The sequence below is a fragment of the Cherax quadricarinatus genome, chromosome 2, assembly GCF_038502225.1.
Source record: "Cherax quadricarinatus isolate ZL_2023a chromosome 2, ASM3850222v1, whole genome shotgun sequence".
In the NCBI taxonomy this organism is placed as follows: Eukaryota; Metazoa; Arthropoda; class Malacostraca; order Decapoda; family Parastacidae; genus Cherax; species Cherax quadricarinatus.
The window spans coordinates 19,858,449-19,881,801 of NC_091293.1; the positions used below are offsets into that span (position 1 = coordinate 19,858,449).

Consider the following 23,353-nt stretch of genomic DNA (forward strand, 5'->3'; position numbering starts at 1 on the left):
TCTTAAAATAGGACTCAAAGTGGGCAATGAGTAAATGACACCAAGACCACTAACTCTGCACTTGCATAATTCCATAAGTGTTCCATCAAATTTCATAATTTTCATGTCATTACCTGTCCAGTGTGGAACCCGACACCTGAGGAAGCATGTTAAGAAACTGGAGAAAGTACACAAGTATGCAACAAGACTAGTTCCAGACTTAAGGGGCACGAGTTATAAAGAGAGGCTAAAGGAATTGAATAATGACCCTGAGAAACAAAGGTCCAAGGAAGACAATGTACAAAATACTCAAGAGGAATTGATAAGGCAAACAGGGACATGCTGAAAGGTAGGAAACAAGTACTAGGGGGCACAGCTGGAATGTAGACAAAGATGAGTGACAGGGATGTCAAAGGATTTCTAGTTTCATGGCTGTCAGGACATGGAATGCTCTCAAGGAAGAAGTGGAGAAGGCAGACTCCATGCACAGGTAAGATGAGGCTCACAAGACTACGGAGTGAATCTGGCAAGCAACAAGTTAAGTTGGGGCCAGGAGCCAAGGATAGACCCCCACAACAACACATGTAAATACACATGTACACACACATGCACATACATGCATGTGTGTACTACATACATGTACATGTATGTGCAATTTTTGTACTTTATTATAACTAACGAGTAAACCTGTTACCCCAAAAAACCTTTTGCAATCCAAAAAACCTGGCATAATTATATTCCATCATTTACAACAATTGGACAAATGTCAAATTCAGCAGTTATGTGTCTACCACTGCAGTGGTTTCTATTTACAAATACACTGCAGTATCCTCTCAAAATCTATATTTTTACTATTGAAGTACACCTACCATCCGACTTACGACCTGCTCGACTTACGACCACTCGACTTACGGCCGTGTTTTTTATGCCAAATTTCTGGGAAATAAACAACTATTTGTGTTATACAGTGTTTATCCTAAACCTTACAGTATAAAATACAGTACTAATAACATAAAAAGTAAAGTAAAAGATGAAATACCAAAATAAAACAATAAAATAAATTCGTTACAAAAATGTTTTGTTGATATTCAGTAGTAAAGTTCGACTTACGACCGGTTTCTCGGAACCGAACTCGGTCGTAAGTCGGATGGTAGGTGTATATGAATTACTATCAATAATTTAAGATTTACATTGGAATAACATTACACACTGTACTATGGTTATAAAAAAAGGGTACAATAAATATGAAAGGTATTAAACTTTATTGTTTAATAACGATATACAATGTTTAGAAAGGAATCACCGAGTTACAATAGCACACGGTGCTCAGTTTTACCTGCATAGCAGTTTTTTGAAAGTTTACATTTTTAAGTACTTTAAGAGTGAGAAATGTTAAATGTATTCTAATCTAGTGATTGAATTATCAAACTTGCTTGAAAAATTCATGTTTGCTAACATGGGAAATAAGGCTGAAAAAAAATAAATTTCAGCCCAGAGAAAAAGAGCTTTCAGCTAGTACTTAGAGATCTATATTGGAGGAATGAGAGAGGACAAAAACCAGATCAGTCCAACATTTACTTCTCATTCATTAGATGTACAACATGGTCATAAGAATCAATGACAAAAGTATAAAAATAGAGAAAATTTGTACAAGACTAAGACAAGAGAATCAAATTTAAAAACTAGATGACAAAATGTAAACTAGGAGATCAAGATACTATATTCAATGACTTTAATGAGAATAATTTAAAAATCACAACTATCAGACATTCACACAAATAAAACAAATTTTATCAACATAAAAAATCCCATGGACACAGATCTGTTTATAACTAACTTATAATCAATGGGTTATAATTAACCGGTGAGCATTAACAAGCCATACATTTTAAATAAATTAAAATTTAGCCACATTCTCAGCAGGCCGAGATTTTAATTCAGAATTTTATGCAGTAAACCCTCTTATAAAGAAACAATACATAAAGTAAGTATATCTAATAAAAAAAAGGCATCCTCTTTTGCATAGGGAAAAAACTTGGTAGCCTTGATAATTTGCTCCATATACGTAGGAGCATCAAGTGCAAAATCTCAAGTCCACATCATGAATTTCTCGCCCTGCATCTTATATTAGGACCAGGGTTGTGTTTGGAGGTACAGCTTCTCTCCTCACACCACCTACAGTTGCTTCCTGGGAGTATCTTATGATTTGGTTAAGTATATTTTTTTTTTATCTATCTTTTCAACATCGTCATCTCTTCTCGGGTTATTAACCATGGCACACGAAGAAAACCAGTGATATTGGTGCCAGGAATAAGCATTGAAGAACAATGAAATTTTTAGATATACCTCAAAATGATGCAAATATATCACAGGCTGTCTGTACTTTGTTAGAGGGACTCTGCCATCCATTTTATGGCAAGAAGAGAGATTATGCATCAAGTAATGCAGTGTGTGTGACATGAACAGAAGGTCAAAGAGGTTAGTACTGCTAAATTGGAATATTGTTACAGTGTGGATTGAAGAGAAAAAGGAAGGAGCCCCACTTAATGCTCAGAGTAAAAAAAACTCATTCATGCTATAAAACTGAGGAGCTGCCTTCCCTGTTATTTAGTGTTGGATGGTTTGAAAACTTTAAAAATCTCAATTAGCTTTATAACAAGGTTTAGTGACAGTGTGTCAGCTGATCACAATGCTGCAGGAAACTTTCTGGCAGTTATACAAGCAATTCCACGTTATTCGTAAAAGTTTCAGAATTTTTTAATGAAAAGAATCTTGACAAGTATGGAGGCATTGATTTGAAGAGGATATTGAAGTAAAGCAATCATGACTTATCTTCAGATGCATAAGTACAACAGGGCAAAACAGATTAAGAATTACAGAATAGTGTACTTGAGCACTCCTGTGCAAGCTTTAATTACTGACAGTTACCCACATCAAGAACCACAGCCATCCACCACAGTCAGCCCAGCTGGGTCGATCTTATCAACTCTCTCCACCCACTTTCATGCTAATAACAGTAACAACTAGAATTGAGAAAATGCAGTAATTTGTACCAAGAATATTAAAAACAGTGGTTTAACAAAATTTTTGGTTTCTGGTACACAACCCTATTTTTTGCCCCACGTTCTTTATTTTATATATCGCCATTTTACGTAAGGTGCCAAATTTAAAGAACTCATTCTGTGTTACAAGAGGGTTTACTGTATAATTAATAAGACTCAATAAGAATTTCAGATGTCCAAGATTCATTATGCCAAGTATCAGATCATTCCAATGGATTTAGGGCCAAGGGAAAATTATTATTAATAAAAGTTGAACAAGCTATGCCACCAGCTCAGCCAGCTGAGCTACAGAGCACAAGTTGTTTGGCGTGTAGCTGCATTTTTTGTTAAATCCACCAATACTGGAATGAAAATTATCACAGCTATTACTAAGTGCAACACACACACACACACACACACACACACACACACACACACACACACACACACACAGGCTGTCACTATCAAAGACATTTTCTCTGCATAAGGAATCTCAATTAGCTTTTATGAAATGTAGTAAACTATACATTGTAAAATATTAACTACAATACTACCTATCTAGATGAATCACAACCACAACAAAACCTTACACAAAAGTAAGCTGCCATGCAAGTTCCTAGCCAACTTAAAAATGTTAAAAATTATATATACACAACTTGATCATTCATTCATTTTGCATTCTACCTCATGCTAATAAAATAAAAAAAACTCAATTACACCAGCATACAAGCACTTCACCTGGTAATATCTACATAAACTAAACAAGCATTTCTAACTGTTTTGCACTCATAATTTATTATAAAAGGAAATAGCTTTGAGCAAAGAAAACAGACGAGCATTTTAACATGTGTTAAGCAAACTTGAGAGGCAACCTCAAGTACATAAGGCACAGTATGTGATATGATCATTTAATGATTCCCAGAGCATAACCATTAACTACTATTTAAAAATGATTAAAGTGGAATCACATCACATTTTGAAGTGCAACTGGTAATGGTGCCACTTTAGAAATTTTGAGAGAATCTAGTAAATAATTAAGAACTAAATCCAAAACAGCAGTAACATCCTCCAGACTGTCATGCCCCCTACATCCATTTTTTTGAATATCTCGCCCAAGATATCTCTTCACCAATGACTTCAATGACTGCTTATTTACAACTGGCCCTACTGACTGAGAATTTTGTGGAGCCTTGAAGAATAAGGCAGTGTCTATAACATTGCGGTGAACCATACGGAGAGCTGCTAGGTCACCTTCAAGACTGTGACCAATAAGGATGGTTGAACCTGACACCAGATTCAATATCTTTTCACGAGCTTCTGTAAACAACAGAGCTTGATTCATGTGTCTGGCAGTAATGCCAGAGAATTGTGTATTGTAATCAAACACCTGCCCCATGGGCTTTACATAGAGATCTAGTAATACATTTCCAGTAATACTTGCCAAGGTAACTCTTGCCAATTCAAATCCCTCTGTGGTGAAGACCATCTCGCAATCTAAACCCAGTACTTTTTTTCCTCCTCCTCCTCTTGTAGGAATAAACCCATCCAAAGGACCATTTACACCTAACTTTAAATTATGATACACATGCATGGGAACTCTGGTACATCCTTGTACTCCTTTCATCTTGTTACAGCACAAATAATGTAGCTGGCCATCTTTCCTTATTGTCACTTTCTTGGGGTGATACTGACATGCTCTACTTCCATTATCCATTACATCAAAGGTTTGCTTACATCTCTTACATTTTTCAATAAGTTTAAAATTTCCAAAGCTTTCCCTTTCACATGTAAAATTAGTATCAAAGTTCGTGCAGAAATTCACATCCATGTCACTATTAGTATATAGAGTCTCATAATCACCTTCACTATCTTTGCTATCTGTACTAATACCTGAGGAAGTTTCCTGGCAGTCATCATGGTAGCTGTCACTGTTACTCTCATCAAGAGATTCTGGTTCAGAATAATCAGCAATGCCAACATCAACAATTTTGTGAATATCTGCCTCTTGCATCTTATTCATTTCAGCACTCACAAGTTCACAACCCCCGCTTAATACTCCAGCTAATGTAGTATATCCAATTGCTTTGAATACAAATACACCATGATTGGTAACATAAGGGTAGCCATTAAGCACTCTGTCCTCCATCCCACAACAGAGTGGAAGTAAGAACTCATAGAGCTGGTCCTCTGTCATGTCAAGTGTGTCGAAGAGCACTTGGGTACTTTGGCTACCAACCTTTGATGCCCCACCTTGACTGCAAGACACAATTCCTTGACCTTTACATTTCTTGTTCTTATTCTTACGTTGTCTCCGAGACATTTTGAAATTATGGGATGCCATCAAACAATCTTCTGTGTCCGAAGGGGCGTTACTGGTGGCAATGTGACTGCTGCTGCTAACAGATGAAGTGTCAACCTCCTCCAAGCTGCTGTTGCTGCTGCTGCTGCTGCTGCTGCTGTTACTACTGCCAACTTCAGACATGCACAAGTCCATGGTGTGCTCCAGAATGAAATTACAGTTCACCTTCCCAAATCTTCCACCAGGATCAAAGCGTCCGCCACTTCCAACTGCAGAAAACACAGTGAACTCTGCTTAATGAAAGGTTAAGAAAAAACAAAACTTAAAACTGTAATGTGCCTGTAAATCTAGTCAAAGATAATATGAAATGAAATTTAAATTTCATTAAGCAGAGTACACTGTATTAACCCTGCTTGCTTACAATACAACAGCAATCTACCAAATTCACATGTAATAAAAAAAAAAAGCCAATGATCAAATATTCTGAAGCTACACTAATTTTATAGAAGAGAAGATGCATTACATAGGGATAGAAAAATCAGCCTTCAAGGCCTAGAAATTATTATATACCTAGTCTAGACCATGCTATTTACATCAGATTAACTAATTGTACACCAGTAATAGTTACTGACTCAATCTTAGCAATAACAACATTTTAACAGTATCCAACATACTTGTACAAAGGTGATGATTGTGCCCAATGTACTAGTCCGCACAATTTTTCATGTGCTTTCAGATACTCTACCTGCTAATATTTTTTTTTTTACCTCAGCTCAATTGTGTGGGTTGGATACAACCTCCTCAAGCTTTTGAAAAAATCTAAGGATAGGCAAGCCCACCCAGTACATCAAGCATTATCACTGCCTAACTCAAGTAAACAATGAAGCCAGGACCTGTTCCACTACCAGCTTCCCTACCAGCAAACGATGTGGAAACTGTCAAGATGCCTTATTCATTCCAGATTTATGACAATTTCATGATAAAAGTGGAATTCAGCAAATAAGCACACTATGTTGATTTAACCTAGGGTAATGCAATGACTTGTGACTTATTTCCACAAGTGTTGCGGCTTGAAACAACTGTAATACAGTGGAACCTCTGCTTACGAGTGCCCCACCAAGTGAGTTTTTGAGGATACAAGCAGTCATTCGGTTGATTTTTTGCTCCTGGATACGAGCCAAAATTCAAGGGAGGTTCCCTGATGCTGGTGAGGGGCTCTTGAACTAGGAATTGTACCTGTGCTCCAGTTCCCTAAATTAAGCCAGAATTCCTTCCATCCCCTCCCCCCCACAGGTGCTGTATAATCCTATGGCTTCAGTACTTCCCCATTACAGTGGACCCTCGACTAAAGCTATTAATCCGTTCCTGAGAGCTCATCGTTAGTCAAGTTAATTTTCCCCATAAGAAATAATGGAAATCAAATTAATCCGTGTAGGACACCCCAAAGTATGAACAAATTGTTTTTACCACATGAAATATTAATTTTAATACACACAAACTGAAGAAGACATGCACAGTTACATGACACTTACCTTTATTGAAGATCTGGTGATGATTGTTGGGATGGGAGGAGGGGAGAGTGTTGATGGTCTTAGTGTTTAGAAGGAGAATCCCCTTCCATTAGGACTTGAGGTGGCAAGTCCTTTTCCGGGGTTACTTCCCTTCCCATTAAATCTCTCAAACCAACCTTTGCTGGCCTTAAATTCACTCACATCACCACTAGTTGCTGGCATTTTTTTAATTAAATCGTCATGCAACTTCCTAGCCTTTTCACATATGATCGCTTGAGAGATGCTATCTCCTGCTATCTGTTTTTCGTTTATCCACACCAATAACAGTCTCAACATCTTCGAGTACTTGCGATCTCAGTTTCGAAAACATAGTTGCACCTTTGGCAAGAACAGCTTTCTTGATTGCCGTTTTCTTGGCCACAATAGTAGCGATGGTTGATTGGGGTTTTGTGTACAACCTGGCCAGCTCGGAGACACGCACTCCACTTTCATACTTAGCAATGATCTCTTTCTTCATATCCATAGTAATTCTCACCCTTTTTGCTGCAGGGTTGGCACTAGAAGATTTCTTGGGGCCCATGGTGACTTATTTTGCAGGTGCAATCACTAAAAAGGCTGTGATAACATGAAATGTTCCGATTGTATGCTTGGAAGCGACCGCGGTGGCTGGCTGGCTTGTAAACACTGGCCAGAAGTGGACGCATCTGACGGAACAAATAGTGTTGGTCGAGTTTTTTAGCGCTAGTCGAGGCAAAAATTTTGCGTTAAAATGTATGGCTAGTCGGATTTATCGTTAATCGATGCCATTGTTGGTCGAGGGTCCACTGTATAAATATATGTATAATAACAACAATAATTATGTATAATAATTTCAGAACGCCGCCACTATATGGCACAGTGAATACCACAACAACGCTTACCATCACCACTGCACGTGCTTACCTCGTGGTGGAAGGATTTCTCTCGTGTTTTGCTGACGTTTCATGCAGTTATTGTGCCAAATTTCTTTTTTCTAACCATGGGTTCTAAGAAAGTAAGTGCAAAGGACATTGCTGAGAAGAAAAAGAGGATGATGTCCATGGAAGTAAAGCATGAAATCATAGATAAACACAAGCAAGGGGAAGCATGGGAAGATGTTTTCAGAGTGGGAATGGCTGCCACCACTTGTCACGTAATGACATTTTATTCATTCTAGAGTATATGTCAGGTTTCTATGTTATTTATATTGTTTATCATGTCATATTCGATGAACTGTGATAGATAAATAAGCCGTAGAGTTGATATTGTTATATTGAGAGCAGGAATTCTGCTGGAATAGATTAATGACATTTCAATTAATTTAAATGAGGAAAATTGACTCAGCAGACGAGCAGATCAGGTTACGAGCTAGGTCAAGGAACGAATTAAATTCATAAGCAGAGGTTCCACTGTAGTATAAGATTTCCTTGTAAAGATGTTTTACAGTGTTCTGAAAGGCACATGCATAGTATGGATAAAAAAAAAAGTATCAAATTTATATAACCCAGGATATTCCCTCAAACCTACATCCATAAATAATTAAATGGCAGTAATAGCTTGGTTGATCATGCCCTGATCCATCATGAGGCCTGGCCATGGACAGAGCTATGGGGGCATTGACTCCCAGAACACCATCCATGTAGACTCCAGGTTACATGTTGAAACAATTTTAATGTTATTTGCTCCAATTTACACTATATTCTATGTGGAGGAATAACAAGCTGTACATTTCCCCATGTTTAAGTCCTAAAATATCTTGAAACACATTTAATATCATAAAGTGTGCCTAAACACTAAAAATATAAAAAAGCTGAAAGGTATTCAAAATTTGGCATCAATAAATGGTAAACTTAAAATATTACTGGTGCATTTATGTTCACTGCCAAGTGATCATTTTTATGCCAACTTCAACACCCCATAAAATCTTAAGTTTGTATTTTATTCCACATGGTCTTAATCAAAAACAATGCACTTTCAATCTGCAAAACAAAAGGTATAGATTTTTCTGACTAAGAACTTAAAATTGGTTTCTTCATACATGTAACTTTCTATTAACCCTTTCACTGTCCAGACCCCAGAGATTGACCTTTAAACGGTCCAAATGTATATATACATTCTTACCAATAGTGCCTCAAATGTATATATATGTTTTATTTTTCCTGCCTCCAAATTTGGCACGCTTGTCCTGAGATGCCTGGTCAGCATATAATGGGTCTTAACACTCTCTGCATGCACTATTAAAAAATCTGGGACCACTTAGTACCTTGTGGAAGCATCAGTTAAATTGAGCATCAGCTAGAGTAAGCAGCGCAGCAAATACCAAAGATTCACTGATGTCATGTCGTATTAACACTCCCCTTTTAAGATGAAAGTGATGTTGACCCAAGTTTAGTGGCTTTGAGGTGGATGTGGCCACAAGTGGTCGAGAAAATATCAAAAACCTCGATAATAACCCGTGTGCAACACTTGTGCAACACCCTTTCAGAATGTCTTATAACCTATACCCTAAGTAAAGAGAAAATTCTGGAACGTGTAATAAGTGTTCAGCAGGCCATCTGACTGGCTGCCTGGCCAACTGGGTGGCCGGCTGATGGCTGGCTCTATCTGTGTGTCTGTGTGTGCGTGTCTCGTGTGTGTGTGTGCGTGTCTCGTGTGTGTGTGTGCGTGTCTCGTGTGTGTGTGTGCGTGTCTCGTGTGTGTGTGCGTGTCTCGTGTGTGTGTGTGCGTGTCTCGTGTGTGTGCGTGCGTGTCTCGTGTGTGTGCGTGCGTGTCTCGTGTGTGTGCGTGCGTGTCTCGTGTGTGTGCGTGCGTGTCTCGTGTGTGTGCGTGCGTGTCTCGTGTGTGTGCGTGCGTGTCTCGTGTGTGTGCGTGCGTGTCTCGTGTGTGTGCGTGCGCGTCTCGTGTGTGCGCGTGCGCGTCTCGTGTGTGCGCGTGCGCGTCTCGCGTGCGCGTCTCGCGTGCGTGTCGCGTCTCGCGTGCGTGTCGCGTCTCGCGTGCGTGTCGCGTCTCGCGTGCGTGTCGCGTCTCGCGTGCGTGTCGCGTCTCGCGTGCGTGTCGCGTCTCGCGTGCGTGTCGCGTCTCGCGTGCGTGTCGCGTCTCGCGTGCGTGTCGCGTCTCGCGTGCGTGTCGCGTCTCGCGTGCGTGTCGCGTCTCGCGTGCGTGTCGCGTCTCGCGTGCGTGTCGCGTCTCGCGTGCGTGTCGCGTCTCGCGTGCGTGTCGCGTCTCGCGTGCGTGTCGCGTCTCGCGTGCGTGTCGCGTCTCGCGTGCGTGTCGCGTCTCGCGTGCGTGTCGCGTCTCGTGTGCGCGCGCGTCTCGTGTGTGCGCGTGTCTTGTGTGCGTGTCTTGTGTGCGTGTCTCGTGTGCGCGTGTCATGTGCGTGTGTCATGAGCGTGTTGTGTGCGTGTGTCGTGTGTCTGAGTGTGTTTGTGTGTGTGTGTGTGTGTGTGTGTGTGTGTGTGTGTGTGTGTGTGTGTGTGTGTGTGTGTGTGTGTGTGTGTGTGTGTGTGTGTGTCTGTGTGTGTGTGTGTCTGTGTGTCTGTCTGTGTCTGTGTGTCTGTCTGTGTGTGTGTGTGTGTGTGTGTGTGTGTGTGTGTGTGTGTGTGTGTGTGTGTCTGTGTGTGTGTGTGTGTGTGTGTGTGTGTGTGTGTGTGTGTGTGTGTGAGTGTGTGTGTGTGTGTCTGTCTGTGTCTGTGTACTCACCTATTTGTGGTTGCAGGGGTCGATTCATAGCTCCTGGCCCCGCCTCTTCACTGATTGCTACTAGGTCCTCTCTCTCCCTGCTCCATGAGCTTTATCATACCTCGCCTTAAAACTATGTATGGTTCCCGCCTCCACTACGTCACTTTCTAGGCTATTCCACGGCCTGACTACTCTATGACTGAAGAAATACTTCCTAACATCCCTTTGATTCATCTGAGTCTTCAACTTCCAATTATGACCTCTTGTGTCTGTGTCCCATCTCTGGAACATTCCGTCTTTGTCCACCTCGTCTATTCCGTGCAGTATTTTATATGCCGTTATCATGTCTCCCCTGACCCTCCTGGCCTCCAGTGTCGTCAGGCCGATTTCCCTCAACCTTTCTTCGTAGGACAATCCCCGTAGCTCTGGCACTGGTCTTGTTGCAAACCTTTGCACTTTCTCTAATTTCTTGACGTGCTTGACTAGGTGTGGATTCCAAACTGGTGCTGCATACTCCAGTATGGGCCTGACGTAAATGGTATACAGAGTCTTGAACGACTCCTTACTGAGGTATCGGAATGCTATCCGTAGGTTTGCCAGGCGCCCGTATGCTGCAGCAGTTATCTGATTGATGTGCGCCTCAGGAGATATGCTCGGTGTTATACTCACCCCCAGATCTTTTTCCTTGAGTGAGGTTTGCAGACTTTGGCCATCTAAACTATATTGTGTCTGCGGTCTTCTTTGCCCTTCCCAAATCTTCATGACTTTGCATTTGGCAGGGTTAAACTCAAGGAGCCAGTTGCTGGACCAGGCTTGTAGCCTGTCCAGGTCTCTTTGTAGTCCTGCCTGATCCTCATCCGATTTGATTCTTCTCATTAACTTCACATCGTCCGCAAACAAGGACACTTCTGAGTCTATCCCTTCCGTTATGTCATTCACATATACCAAGAGCAGCACAGGTCCTAGGACTGACCCCTGTGGAACCCCGTTTGTCACAGGCGCCCACTTTGACACCTCATCACGTACCATGACTCGTTGTTGCCTCCCTGTAAGGTATTCTCTTATCAGCACCAATTGCTTTAGTGATGAATATGGAGAATACATTTTTGCTAATTTTACTGTAAAAACCTTAAGACGCCTATAACAATCGGTGCCATTTACTGGATACCCCACACTAACATCCCAAACTTCAATGAGAAATTAAAGGCACTAATAACAAACAGACAAATGAATAAGCACCACCTTCTCTTAGCTGGAGACTTCAACATCAACCTTGGCCTACTAGATGATCAGCCTGTAACTGATTTCATCAACAATATGAACAACACACTTCTCATACCAACAATAGCTAAACCAACCAGGCTCACTGAAACAAGTGCAACCATAATAGACCACATATGGACCAATATACTAGCCCCCCTTAAATCAGGGATAATCACAGATAGCACTACAGACCACTACCCTACCTTCCTCTTGACAAACATTAGTAAACCACCACTTGAATACAAAGTCTCATTTAGACTCCATGATGAGGCCTCAACAAGGCCACAACAATGGCACACTGGCTAGGAATGGAGTGTGAGGCGGCTTGGGGCTGTGTGTACACATCCCAGACGAATGACTACTTACGAGTCAAATGACGATTCGCGAGGCAATGTTTTGACGAAAATAATGTTATGATTCTTGAAAATTTCGGCTTTCGAGCCTTACAATTATCGAGGGTCCACTGTATATACGTTTGGACCGTTTACTGGTTAACCCCTTGACTGTTGAAACCCCAAATCCTGAGGTGTCTAGTGGTGTCGAAAAATTCTGGAGAAAAAAAATTAAATGATAGAGAATCTTTTCCCGGTGGTAATGACACCAAAAGAACAAAATTTGATGGAAAACTGATGGAATTACGCTCTCGCGAATTTAGCAACCTCAGCGATAATTACGATTTGGTGATTTCCCCGACTTTGAGCCCTATTTTCGGCTAATTGCATTGTTCCAGTCAACCAAACTCATAGCTATTTCTTTAGAACTACATTTTTTCTATCGACTGAGTACAAGAAACTGCCCATTTACCAATTTCAACTACCCAATAACGTGGTCCGAAATTTGCAATTTGGCCAATTTCAAAACAGGGTCCAGAATGTACAATGCAGACATTCCTGGCTCTAAAATAACATTTTCTTTGTTCATCAGTCACATCTCCAGGCCCCTCTGATATTACTCTTGTTTTCTATTTTGAATTTTTATTCAAACAAAAAATAGAAGATTTACTATTATGCAGACTACTGCAATATTGTAATAATTGTATAAACAATGTCAGCCTATTCATGACTGCATATTAGAATGGCTAGTTGGACATTTATTGGACAATGACATCATTTGTTGACTTTTGAACACTAGCAAAAATCAAACATTTCTTCTACTTTGAGCTCCATTTCCATGGTCTTTTCACAGTAAAACCAATCAAAATCACCTCTATTTCTATAATATGTTTTTCATTCTATCAAAGGAGACCAAGAAAACGAGAATAAAACCATAAATACTACAGTGGTCCCTCGACAATATTAAGGTTCGATGTTCGTATTTTCGAAAATCGTAACGTTTTCGTCAAAACATTGGTTCGCGAATTGTCATTTGACTCGCAAAAAAGTCGTTCGTCTGGGACGCTTACACACAGCCCGAGCCACCTCACACTCCATTCCCAGCCAGTGTGCCATTGTTTATCAGTGAGTGAGGATGATCCCACGAGTTCATACGATACATTCCATAATATTCCATTCGTTTTAGTGCTTGCAACTGCTAAATGAGTCACCATCGCTCCAAAGAAAGCTTCTAGTGCCAGCCCTTTGGTAAAGAATGTGAGAAACGTAATTTAAGAAAAAGTTTGTAGAAAAATACGAAGGTGGTGGTGGTAGAGTGGAAGAAGTTGTGACAGTGGTGGAGGGTGGTAGTGATGGGGGTGGAGGGTGTTAGCAGTTGTGATAGTGGTAGAGGGTGGTAGTGATGATGGTAGAGGGTGGTAGTGATGATGGTAGAGGGTGCCAGCAGTTGTGATAGTGGTAGAAGGTGGTAGTGATGGCGGTAGAAGGTGGTAGTGATGGCGGTAGAAGGTGGTAGTGATGGCGGTAGAAGGTGGTAGTGACGGCGGTAGAAGGTGGTAGTGACGGCGGTAGGTGGTAGTGACGGCGGTAGGTGGTAGTGACGGCGGTAGGTGGTAGTGACGGCGGTAGGTGGTAGTGACGGCGGTAGGTGGTAGTGACGGCGGTAGGTGGTAGCGACGGCGGTAGGTGGTAGCAACGGTGGTAGGTGGTAGCGACGGTGGTAGGTGGTAGCGACGGTGGTAGGTGGTAGCGACGGTGGTAGGTGGTGGTAGTGACGGCGTTAGGTGGTGGTAGTGATATCATGTGGGAGTTCGAACACGTGGATTGGGTAAAAATACTCACGTAGGCTGGAAGTACGTATATTACGGATAATGTGGGGAGCGCCCTAACAGCCGTAACCTTGTCTCTCTTGCTCACTCTCGTAAACTGACTGGCCGCCCACAGTACCCATACGTGAGGGGGTCTTTGAATACTGCTGTGGTCAGCACAATATGAATACAGACAGTGACTCAGGCAGAGATGGTTGGTAGCCCACAGTACCCATATGTTAGGGGGTCTTTGAATACTGCTGTGGTCAGCACAATATGAATACAGACAGTGACTCAGGCAGAGACGGTTGGTAGTGAGTCATCTACTGGTACACTGGTTACTGGTAACTGGTTACTACTACTGAGAGTGATGGCAGTAGGTGGTGGTAGTGACGGCGGTAGGTGGTGGTAGTGACGGCGGTAGGTGGTGGTAGTGACGGCGGTAGGTGGTGGTAGTGACGGCGGTAGGTGGTGGTAGTAACGGCGGTAGGTGGTGGTAGTGACGGCGGTAGGTGGTGGTAGTGACGGCGGTAGGTGGTGGTAGTGACGGCGGTAGGTGGTAGTGACGGCGGTAGGTGGTAGTGACGGCGGTAGGTGGTAGTGACGGCGGTAGGTGGTGGTGGTAGTGACGGCGGTAGGTGGTAGTGACGGCGGTAGAAGGTGGTAGTGACGGCGGTAGGTGGTAGTGACGGCGGTAGGTGGTAGTGACGGCGGTAGAAGGTGCTAGTGACGGCGGTAGGTGGTAGTGACGGCGGTAGAAGGTGCTAGTGACGGCGGTAGAAGGTGCTAGTGACGGCGGTAGGTGCTAGTGACGGCGGTAGAAGGTGCTAGTGACGGCGGTAGAAGGTGCTAGTGACGGCGGTAGAAGGTGCTAGTGACGGCGGTAGAAGGTGCTAGTGACGGCGGTAGAAGGTGCTAGTGACGGCGGTAGGTGCTAGTGACGGCGGTAGAAGGTGCTAGTGACGGCGGTAGAAGGTGCTAGTGACGGCGGTAGAAGGTGCTAGTGACGGCGGTAGAAGGTGCTAGTGACGGCGGTAGAAGGTGCTAGTGACGGCGGTAGAAGGTGCTAGTGACGGCGGTAGGTGCTAGTGACGGCGGTAGAAGGTGCTAGTGACGGCGGTAGAAGGTGCTAGTGACGGCGGTAGAAGGTGCTAGTGATGGCGGTAGAAGGTGCTAGTGACGGCGGTAGAAGGTGCTAGTGACGGCGGTAGAAGGTGCTAGTGACGGCGGTAGAAGGTGCTAGTGACGGCGGTAGAAGGTGCTAGTGATGGCAGTAGAAGGTGCTAGTGATGGCGGTAGGTGGTAGTGACGGCGGTAGAAGGTGGTAGTGACGGCGGTAGAAGGTGGTAGTGGTTGTGATGGTGGTAGAGGGTGCCTTTTTCAGTGATTCAGCAATTCTACCAACTTCTCCAATGTTGTTGGAGCTATATAGGGCTACAGAAAACACCGCCACCTCAGCTGCTGCTTCACAACCATTACGGATGGCTTACTCTCAGTGGCCCTTATACACCCAACACAACACCTCTTGTGACATACATGACTTATTTTATTCATTCTAGAGTATATTGCATGTTTCTATGTTATTAATACTGTTTATTATGTCATATTAGTTGAATTGTGATAGATAAATAAGCCGCAGAGTTGATATTAGTGTCATTCTCCAACAATAAACTCGCCTCCCCTCCCTCTGCCATACACCAACAAAAGTCTTCAATAAAGGTAAGTGTGATGTTAAATGTTCATTTACACATTTTATTAGTGCTTTACATTTATTTGGCATTCTTTTCTGCATGTAAATCTATATTTAAGCTAGGGAAGTGACCCCTGAAGTGACCTAGAGACCTTATGGAGGGGGATTTCCCTTCCAAACAATAACCTCTCTTCCCTCTCTCCTACCTATTTTCTAGTCATCAACAACAGCCTTCAGTAAAGGTAACTGTCATGTTGAATGTTCATTCTTTTGTGCAAGTAAATCTACCTTTAAGGTAAAAAAAAAAAAATTGTTGTTGATACGTACTTCTCGGTGTCTGGAACGAATTAATTGGATTTACATTATTCCTTACAAGGAAAATGGATTTGAAAATCGTCAATTTCGATAATAGTCACACTTCCAGGAACGGTTTAATTACGAAAAACGAGGGACTACTGTATATGAAAATAGACCACAAAGTTGGCATTTTAATTAAAAATAACGGTTGGAGTTTTTTTTTTTCTCATTATGCACAGCATGCTGCAGGATTTTTTTTGTATGGTGCACACTGACCACACAGACCCATTCTCTCACATGTGGGCCTACCAGCTTTCTCCTGCTTGATCTGAAGCCGCTAGAATTTATGAGCATATATACGTATACAGTGGAACCTCAAAAATCTAACGTATCACACATCGAACGTTTCAAAAATAGAACCATTTTTTCGGACAAACTGTGTCCCTATTATCGAACGCGCCCCTATTTTCAGACCACCGGGTACAGGACCCGTCTGCTGCCCGCTTTGTCCACGTCCTCGTGCAGGCGCCATGAGCAGTCTAGCTTTGTTTATGCTTGAGTGAACACTAACCTGCGCTCTCATTCACGCATTTTACGATTATTTCGTTGTGTTTAGTGCTTGTGGGACTGTGAAATAAGCTGCCAAGGGCCCAAAGAAACTTGCTAGTGGTACCCCTGTGGTAAAGAAAGTGAGAAACACCATAGATGTGAAGAAGGAAATAATACAGAAGTATGAGAGTGGTGTGAGACTTGTTGAGCTTGCCAGGATGTATGGGAAAAACAAGTTCACCATCGGTTCTATCCTGTCAAAGAAAGAAAAGGAAGCTGATGTTGCAAAAGGTGTTAATATAGGGAGTGGATGAGGTGCCAGTGACTCTCAAGCTGGTCCTAGTGGCATTAAAAGACAGAGAAGGGAAGTAACCCCAGAGAGGGCTTTACCTGAAGTCCTCATGGAGGGGGATTCTCCTTCCAAACACTAATCCCAACTCCCTCTCTCCTCCTCCCTATCTTCCAGATGCCATCACCAATCTTCAATAAAGGTAAGTAAAAATGTTATTTTATATGTATTACTATACATAATTAAAAACTATAGTATTTGTTGTATGTAAAACTGTAATTAATCTCTATAAAATGTATTTTTTGGTGTGAACATTTTTGGGTTTCTGGAACGGATTAATTGTATTTCCATTATTTCTTATGGGAAACATTGCTTCGAATTTCAGACTTTTCGAATTTAGAACTAGCTCCTGGAACGGATTAAGTTTGATTTTTGAGGTTCCACTGTACATACGTCTTGGCAAGAGGCATGGAGTTAAAAGATAAAGAATCACACAAAGTGGGAGTTGTCACAGGTGCTCTTTGCTGATGACACTGTGCTCTTGGGAGATTCTGAAGAGAAGTTGCAGAGGTTGGTGGATGAATTTGGTAAGGTATGCAGCAGCGAGGAGACAGTTGGAGGCAGTGGAGATGTCCTGTCTAAGGGCAATGTGTGGTGTAAATATTATGCAGAAAATTCGGAGTGTGGAAATTAGGAGAAGGTGTGGAGTTAATAAAAGCATTAGTCAGAGGGCAGAAGAGGGGTTGTTGAGGTGGTTTGGTTATTTAGAGAGAATGGATCAAAGTAGAATGATATGGAAAGCATATAAATCTATAGGGGAAGGAAAGAGGGGTAGGGGTCGTCCTCGAAAGGGTTGGAAAGAGGGGTTAAAGGAGGTTTTGTGGGCGAGGGGCTTGGACTTCCAGCAAGCATGCATGAGCGTGTTAGATAGGAGTGAATGGAGACGAATGATCCTTGGGACCTGATGATCTGTTGGAGTGTGAGCAGGGTAATATTTAGTGAAGGGATTCAGGGAAACCGGTTATTTTCATATAGTCGGACTTGAGTCCTGGAAATGAGAAGTACAATGCCTGCACTTTAAAGGAGGGGTTTGGGATATTGGCAGTTTGGAGGGATATGTTGTGTATCTTTATACGTATATGCTTCTAAACTGTTGTATTCTGAGCACCTCTGCAAAAGCAGTGATAATGTGTGAGTGTGGTGAAAGTGTTGCATGATGATGAAAGCATTTTCTTTTTGGGGATTTTCTTTCTTTTTTGGGTCACCCTGCCTCGGTGGGAGACGGCCGACTTGTTGAAAAAAAAAAATGCTAAAGAAGAAAATTAAAAGTGAATACAGGAAAGAGTAAGGTTATGAGGATAACAAAAAGATTAGGTGATGAAAGATTGGATGTCAGATTGGAGGGAGAGAGTATGGAGGTGGTGAATGTATTCAGATATTTGGGAGTGGACGTGTCAGCGGATGGGTCTATGAAAGATGAGGTGAATCATAGAATTGATGAGGGGAAAAGGGTGAGCGGTTCACTTAGGAGTCTGTGGAGACAAAGAACTTTGTCCTTGGAGGCAAAGAGGGGAATGTATGAGAGTATAGTTTTACCAACGCTCTTATATGGGTGTGAAGCATGGGTGATGAATGTTGCAGTGAGGAGAAGGCTGAAGGTAGTGGAGATGTCATGTCTGAGATTACCAAAACTGTTGTCCAGAGGGCTGAGGAAGGGTTGTTGAGGTGGTTCGGACATGTAGAGAGAATGGAGCTAAAGAGAATGACTTCAAGAGTGTATCAGTCTGTAGTGGAAGGAAGGCGGGGTAGGGGTCGGCCTAGGAAAGGTTAGAGGGAGGGGGTAAAGGAGGTTTTGTGTGCGAGGGGCTTGGACTTCCAGCAGGCATGCGTGAGCGTGTTTGATAGGAGTGAATGGAGACAAATGGTTTTTAATACTTGACGTGCTGTTGGAGTGTGGGCAAAGTAACATTTATGAAGGAATTCAGGGAAACCGGCAGGCCGGACTCGAGTCCTGGAGATGGGAAGTACAGTGCCTGCACTCTGAAGGAGGGGTGTTAATGTTGCAGTTTAAAAACTGTAGTGTAAAGCACCCTTCTGGCAAGACAGTGATGGAGTGAATGATGGTGAAAAGTTTTTCTTTTTCGGGTCACCCTGCCTTGGTGGGAATCGGCCAGTGTTAATAAAATAAAAATATACGTCAAACAAGGTGGCTCGTAAGACGTATATATACGACCAAAACAGTCAAAGGGTTAATACTGCTCTCGGTATTCACATTTAAAAAAAATTCTTCTGAAATGGTAGAAATCTTTTTCCGAAGGTAATGACATTAAAAGTGTGAAACCTGATGAATAACTTGCAGGAATATGCAGGTGAAAAGTTAGGAGTCTTGGTGCAATTTATGCAGCAGCAATTTTACCCACCAAGTCTTATTTTAAGTTAATTCCATTGCTCCTTGCAGCCAAATTCCTAGCTATTTCACTAGTATGCCTTCTGTTTTATCGAACGAGTTGAAGAAAATGCCCATTTAACTATTAGACCTACCCAATAAGGAGCACAGAAGTTGGTAACTTGACAAAATTTATAAAAAATTAAAAAATTCAAATTTGAAAATAAGAGACCAAATAAACAATGTAGATGTTACTTCTGTTTATTAATCATGTCCCCGGGCCTCTCTTGTATTACACTTGCCTCCCGCTTTGAATGCAAAAATCACAAAAATCTAAGATTCACCCTATTTCTATGATAAAATATAACCAAGAATGATTGGTCAGGGTTTACAGCATCCTATCAAAAACCCATAACAGACCATGGGGTGTGTGGGGGGAGAGGGGAAGTGCCTTCAGGAAAATCAGGAAAATCAGCAAAATCTAACAGTCCTACTAGAGCCCAATTTCAAGCTACTTATGGAAACCAACCAAAATTATTTATTTCAGTAGACTATCTTCCATTCTACACAATGCCAAAAAACAGCCATTAATAAAAACCATAAAATCTATCTTAAAAAAACACCTTGCTCACTTTGGTTTTCCCATCATGCACTGCATGTGGGCAGGATTTTTTCCATACTGTGTACACTCACCATACACAACCATTTTCTCCTAACTAGGCCAAACTTTATTGCTCACAGCTTATCTGAGGGAGCCGTGCTCAAAACAGATCTTTGAGGGACCCCTGCCATCAATAACATAGATCTATATGACAGCCACTTAAAGGGCTAGTGATTTTTTGTTTTAACTACATACTGCACAGTAAATTGAAAATTTATATGCACTGTACTAACCAAATCAGAGGAAACTTTTTTGCAAATATTTCATAAAAGCAGGGAGGCCTAAACTAAGGAAACATTTACCCTAGCTCATTCCTTAACTCTTTCAAGAAGTGCATTGTCATAATTCAAATGATTAACCAAAAAGCAACATCCCCCAACCCATCTTTTGGAGAATTCATTAACCTCAGTCAATGGTCATATTAGGAAGACGTGCTGTACCCACCACCAATTTATCGACACATCTTTAAATACGGCAGGTGATGATCATTACACTTTATGACTTAGTTTAAATTTTTCGTGTATTCTTTAATCAAATCTTGTGCATACATTTTTGTTCTATGACTGTTTGGTGACAATAGTGCACACATCTGTTTGGCAGATATCTGAGAAATGTAAACTTATTGGTGAAGGGAGAGAGGGAGGATTACAGAGCTTTTATCTGATATTCAAGGATCAAATGCAATTACATTTGGCATCAAAATAGTCAACATTACTTGACCTATTAAACTAATAAAAAAAATCAACCCTATGATCAGTTCTGGAAACTGGAAATCTTCATGCAATATTTTACTATTTACATTTCCCACATTCTACAAACTTTCTTAACCCTTTCAGAGTCCGTCCCGTAGATCTACGGCTTCACGTTCAGTGTCCAAATAGTAGATCTACGCCAAAATTCCAGCGCCGTCGCATTTAGCACGAAAGCGCTCATAGGCCTACATGTGAGAGAACGGGTTGTGTGGTGGGTGTGCGCCATGAACAAAAAATCTAGGCGCCCGCATAGCATTGTGTGAACGCTGGCTCAGTTACCCTTGTTCACCATGCCTCGTCGCACGGCAGCTCTCACTCCAAGGAAAATTGGGACTCTCCTCTTCCTATCTGATAGTTCTGACTCTGATGGAAGTGGAAATGAAGACGAATTCTTTGGCTTTGATCAGTTAGCGACCGAAAGGAATGACCAAGATATCGATAATAGTGCAGAAAACCCTGGCGATCCTCGATCTTCTACCTCTGGTGTGGGCACTCCTCAGTCACGGTCAGTTGTACCTCAATGCAAGAGAAAACTATTATTTTCGCATGGCCAGGCCTCTGACTTCGGTAATGATGATGATAGTGACGTGGATTGAGATTTTATTGCTCTTGATGATCATTCGAGTAGTGATAGTGGTGAAACATTCACCAGTGAAGCGTCGGTATGTATGCCGCCGCATGCGCTCGGGTATTGTACCCTATGCCATGCCCAGGGGACGGAGTACATCCCGGAGTACATCCCGTGGCCCTACACCAGGTATAGACAGTGATAGTGAGGATGATGTGGCTACACTTGGCATGGATAGACCACAGGCATCAGTAGATGGTGGTAGTGGTGATGGTAGTGCCACGGCCATGCGTGACTCACCAGCCCAGGCTGGGACCCACGCTGCTGACTCCTCAGTTCAAGGACAAACCGGAGAATCAGCCACCAGCCCACCACAACTACCCGCACAACCAGCCTATGATGTCCAGCATCCACCAGCAAACCGTATCTGGGATTGGCAGCAAAATCCCAATTTTGTTCCCAAACCCCACCACTTTGATGACTCTCAAAGTGGAATTCTACCTACTTGTCCCCTTGGAACCACGGCCAATGAACTGGAATTTTTTGAAATACTCTTTGACCATCCCTTGATGGAAATTATTGTCAGGGAAAGTAACAAGTATTTTGAGTACAACATGGCAAATACGATCATATCACCACAGTCAAGACTACACTGGTGGAAAGAGACGACTGTTGCAGAAATGTATTTGCTTTTTGCAACAATAATGCTTATGCCTCATGTCTATAAGCATAATATAAAAACATACTGGTCCACAGATTGGCTAATTTCTACCCCAGTCTTTAGTGAAATCATCCCAGTGAACAGGTTTATCTTACTGTTACATATGTTGCACTTCTCTGACAAAACCAGGCCTGACAGAAGTGACAGGTTATACAAGATTAGAAATGTTTTTATGTATCTCAAACAAAAGTTCAGCATGTACTTTTATCCACTCAAGAATCCTGTAATTGATGAGTCTTTGAATTTGTTCAAAGGTAGGCTGTCATTCAAGCAGTATATACCGAGCAAGAGGAAATGCTTTGGTATAAAACTGTTTGTACTCTGTGACTGTGACAGTGGCCTGGTATTGGATACTGCTGTATACACGGGAAGTAAAACATTGAAAGATACCAAGATGTTATTGGGTATCTCAGGTGACGTAGTGAGAAGCATGATGGCACCTTATCTTGGTAAGGGGCATACATTATACATGTATACCGATAACTGGTACACAAGCCCTATACTCAGTGATATTTTGCGAGTGAACAAGACAGATGCGTGTGGCACAGTGAGTTCTAATCGTAAACATATGCCCAGGCTCAATGCAGGTGCTCGTGGTGATGACGTGCAGGTGTTTACTGCCAATGACATCATGGCATTACGGTGGCATGACGAGCGAGATGTCACATTGTTGACAACCATTCACTGTAACGAAATGCAAGACAGTGGCAAAGTTGACCGAGTGACTAATGAGCGTATTCGAAAACCGGTGACAGTGATCGATTATACACAAAACATGCGCTTGGTTGACAAATGTGACATGCAGATTGGTTTTGTTGACTGTGTTCGTAAAAGTTACAAGTGGTACATGAAACTTTTCTTCCATCTCATGGACATTTCAATGCTCAATGCACATAATATGTACCAAATGAAGACTGGCAACAGACCACCGTATGGTGTATTTTGTTTGTCTGTCAGACAACTCATTATGAAGTACCAGGTAACAACAACTGCTATACAACAAGGTCCTCGAACTCCTCAGGATATACCCAAGCGTTTGAGGAGGGAAGGTGATCATTTCATAATACAGCTTCCTTCAACTCAGAAGAAATTTGCTCAGAAGAGATGCATCGTCTGTGCACAAACAAAACAACGGCAACAAAGACGTAAAGACACTTGGTTTATGTGTGAGGAATGTAAGGTACCTCTGTGCATGGTGCCTTGTTTCAAGGAGTTCCACAAGCTCCAGCAGTTCTAAAACCATGTCAGTGATTGTAAGTATGTAAATATATGATAGAACATTTGTATTATTCAAGATTTGTGCATGTTTATTGTAATAAACAAAAGTGGTAAACAATAATATGATAATAACTTTAGTGCGGTTATTGTGTTCAATACAGTGAGTTTATATATACAGTGGACCCCCGGTATTCGATATTAATCCGTTCCCGATAGCTCATCAAATACCGATAATATTGAAAACCGAATCAATTTTCCTCATAAGAAATAATGGAAATCAATTTAATCCGTGC

General features: G+C 42.0%; 1 protein-coding gene across 2 annotated transcripts in view; it reads right to left on the reverse strand.

The window, feature by feature from the left end:
• Positions 1-1,226: 1,226 nt before the first annotated feature.
• Positions 1,227-23,353, reverse strand: part of LOC128688289 (uncharacterized) — a 70,764-nt gene continuing 48,637 nt past the window's right edge. For both annotated transcript variants that reach the window (XM_070087550.1, XM_053776072.2), the window contains exon 3: positions 1,227-5,588. In XM_070087550.1, the coding sequence (XP_069943651.1) occupies positions 3,985-5,588 (1,604 nt within the window). In that variant the 3' untranslated portion in view covers positions 1,227-3,984. The remainder of the gene's footprint in view (positions 5,589-23,353) is intronic.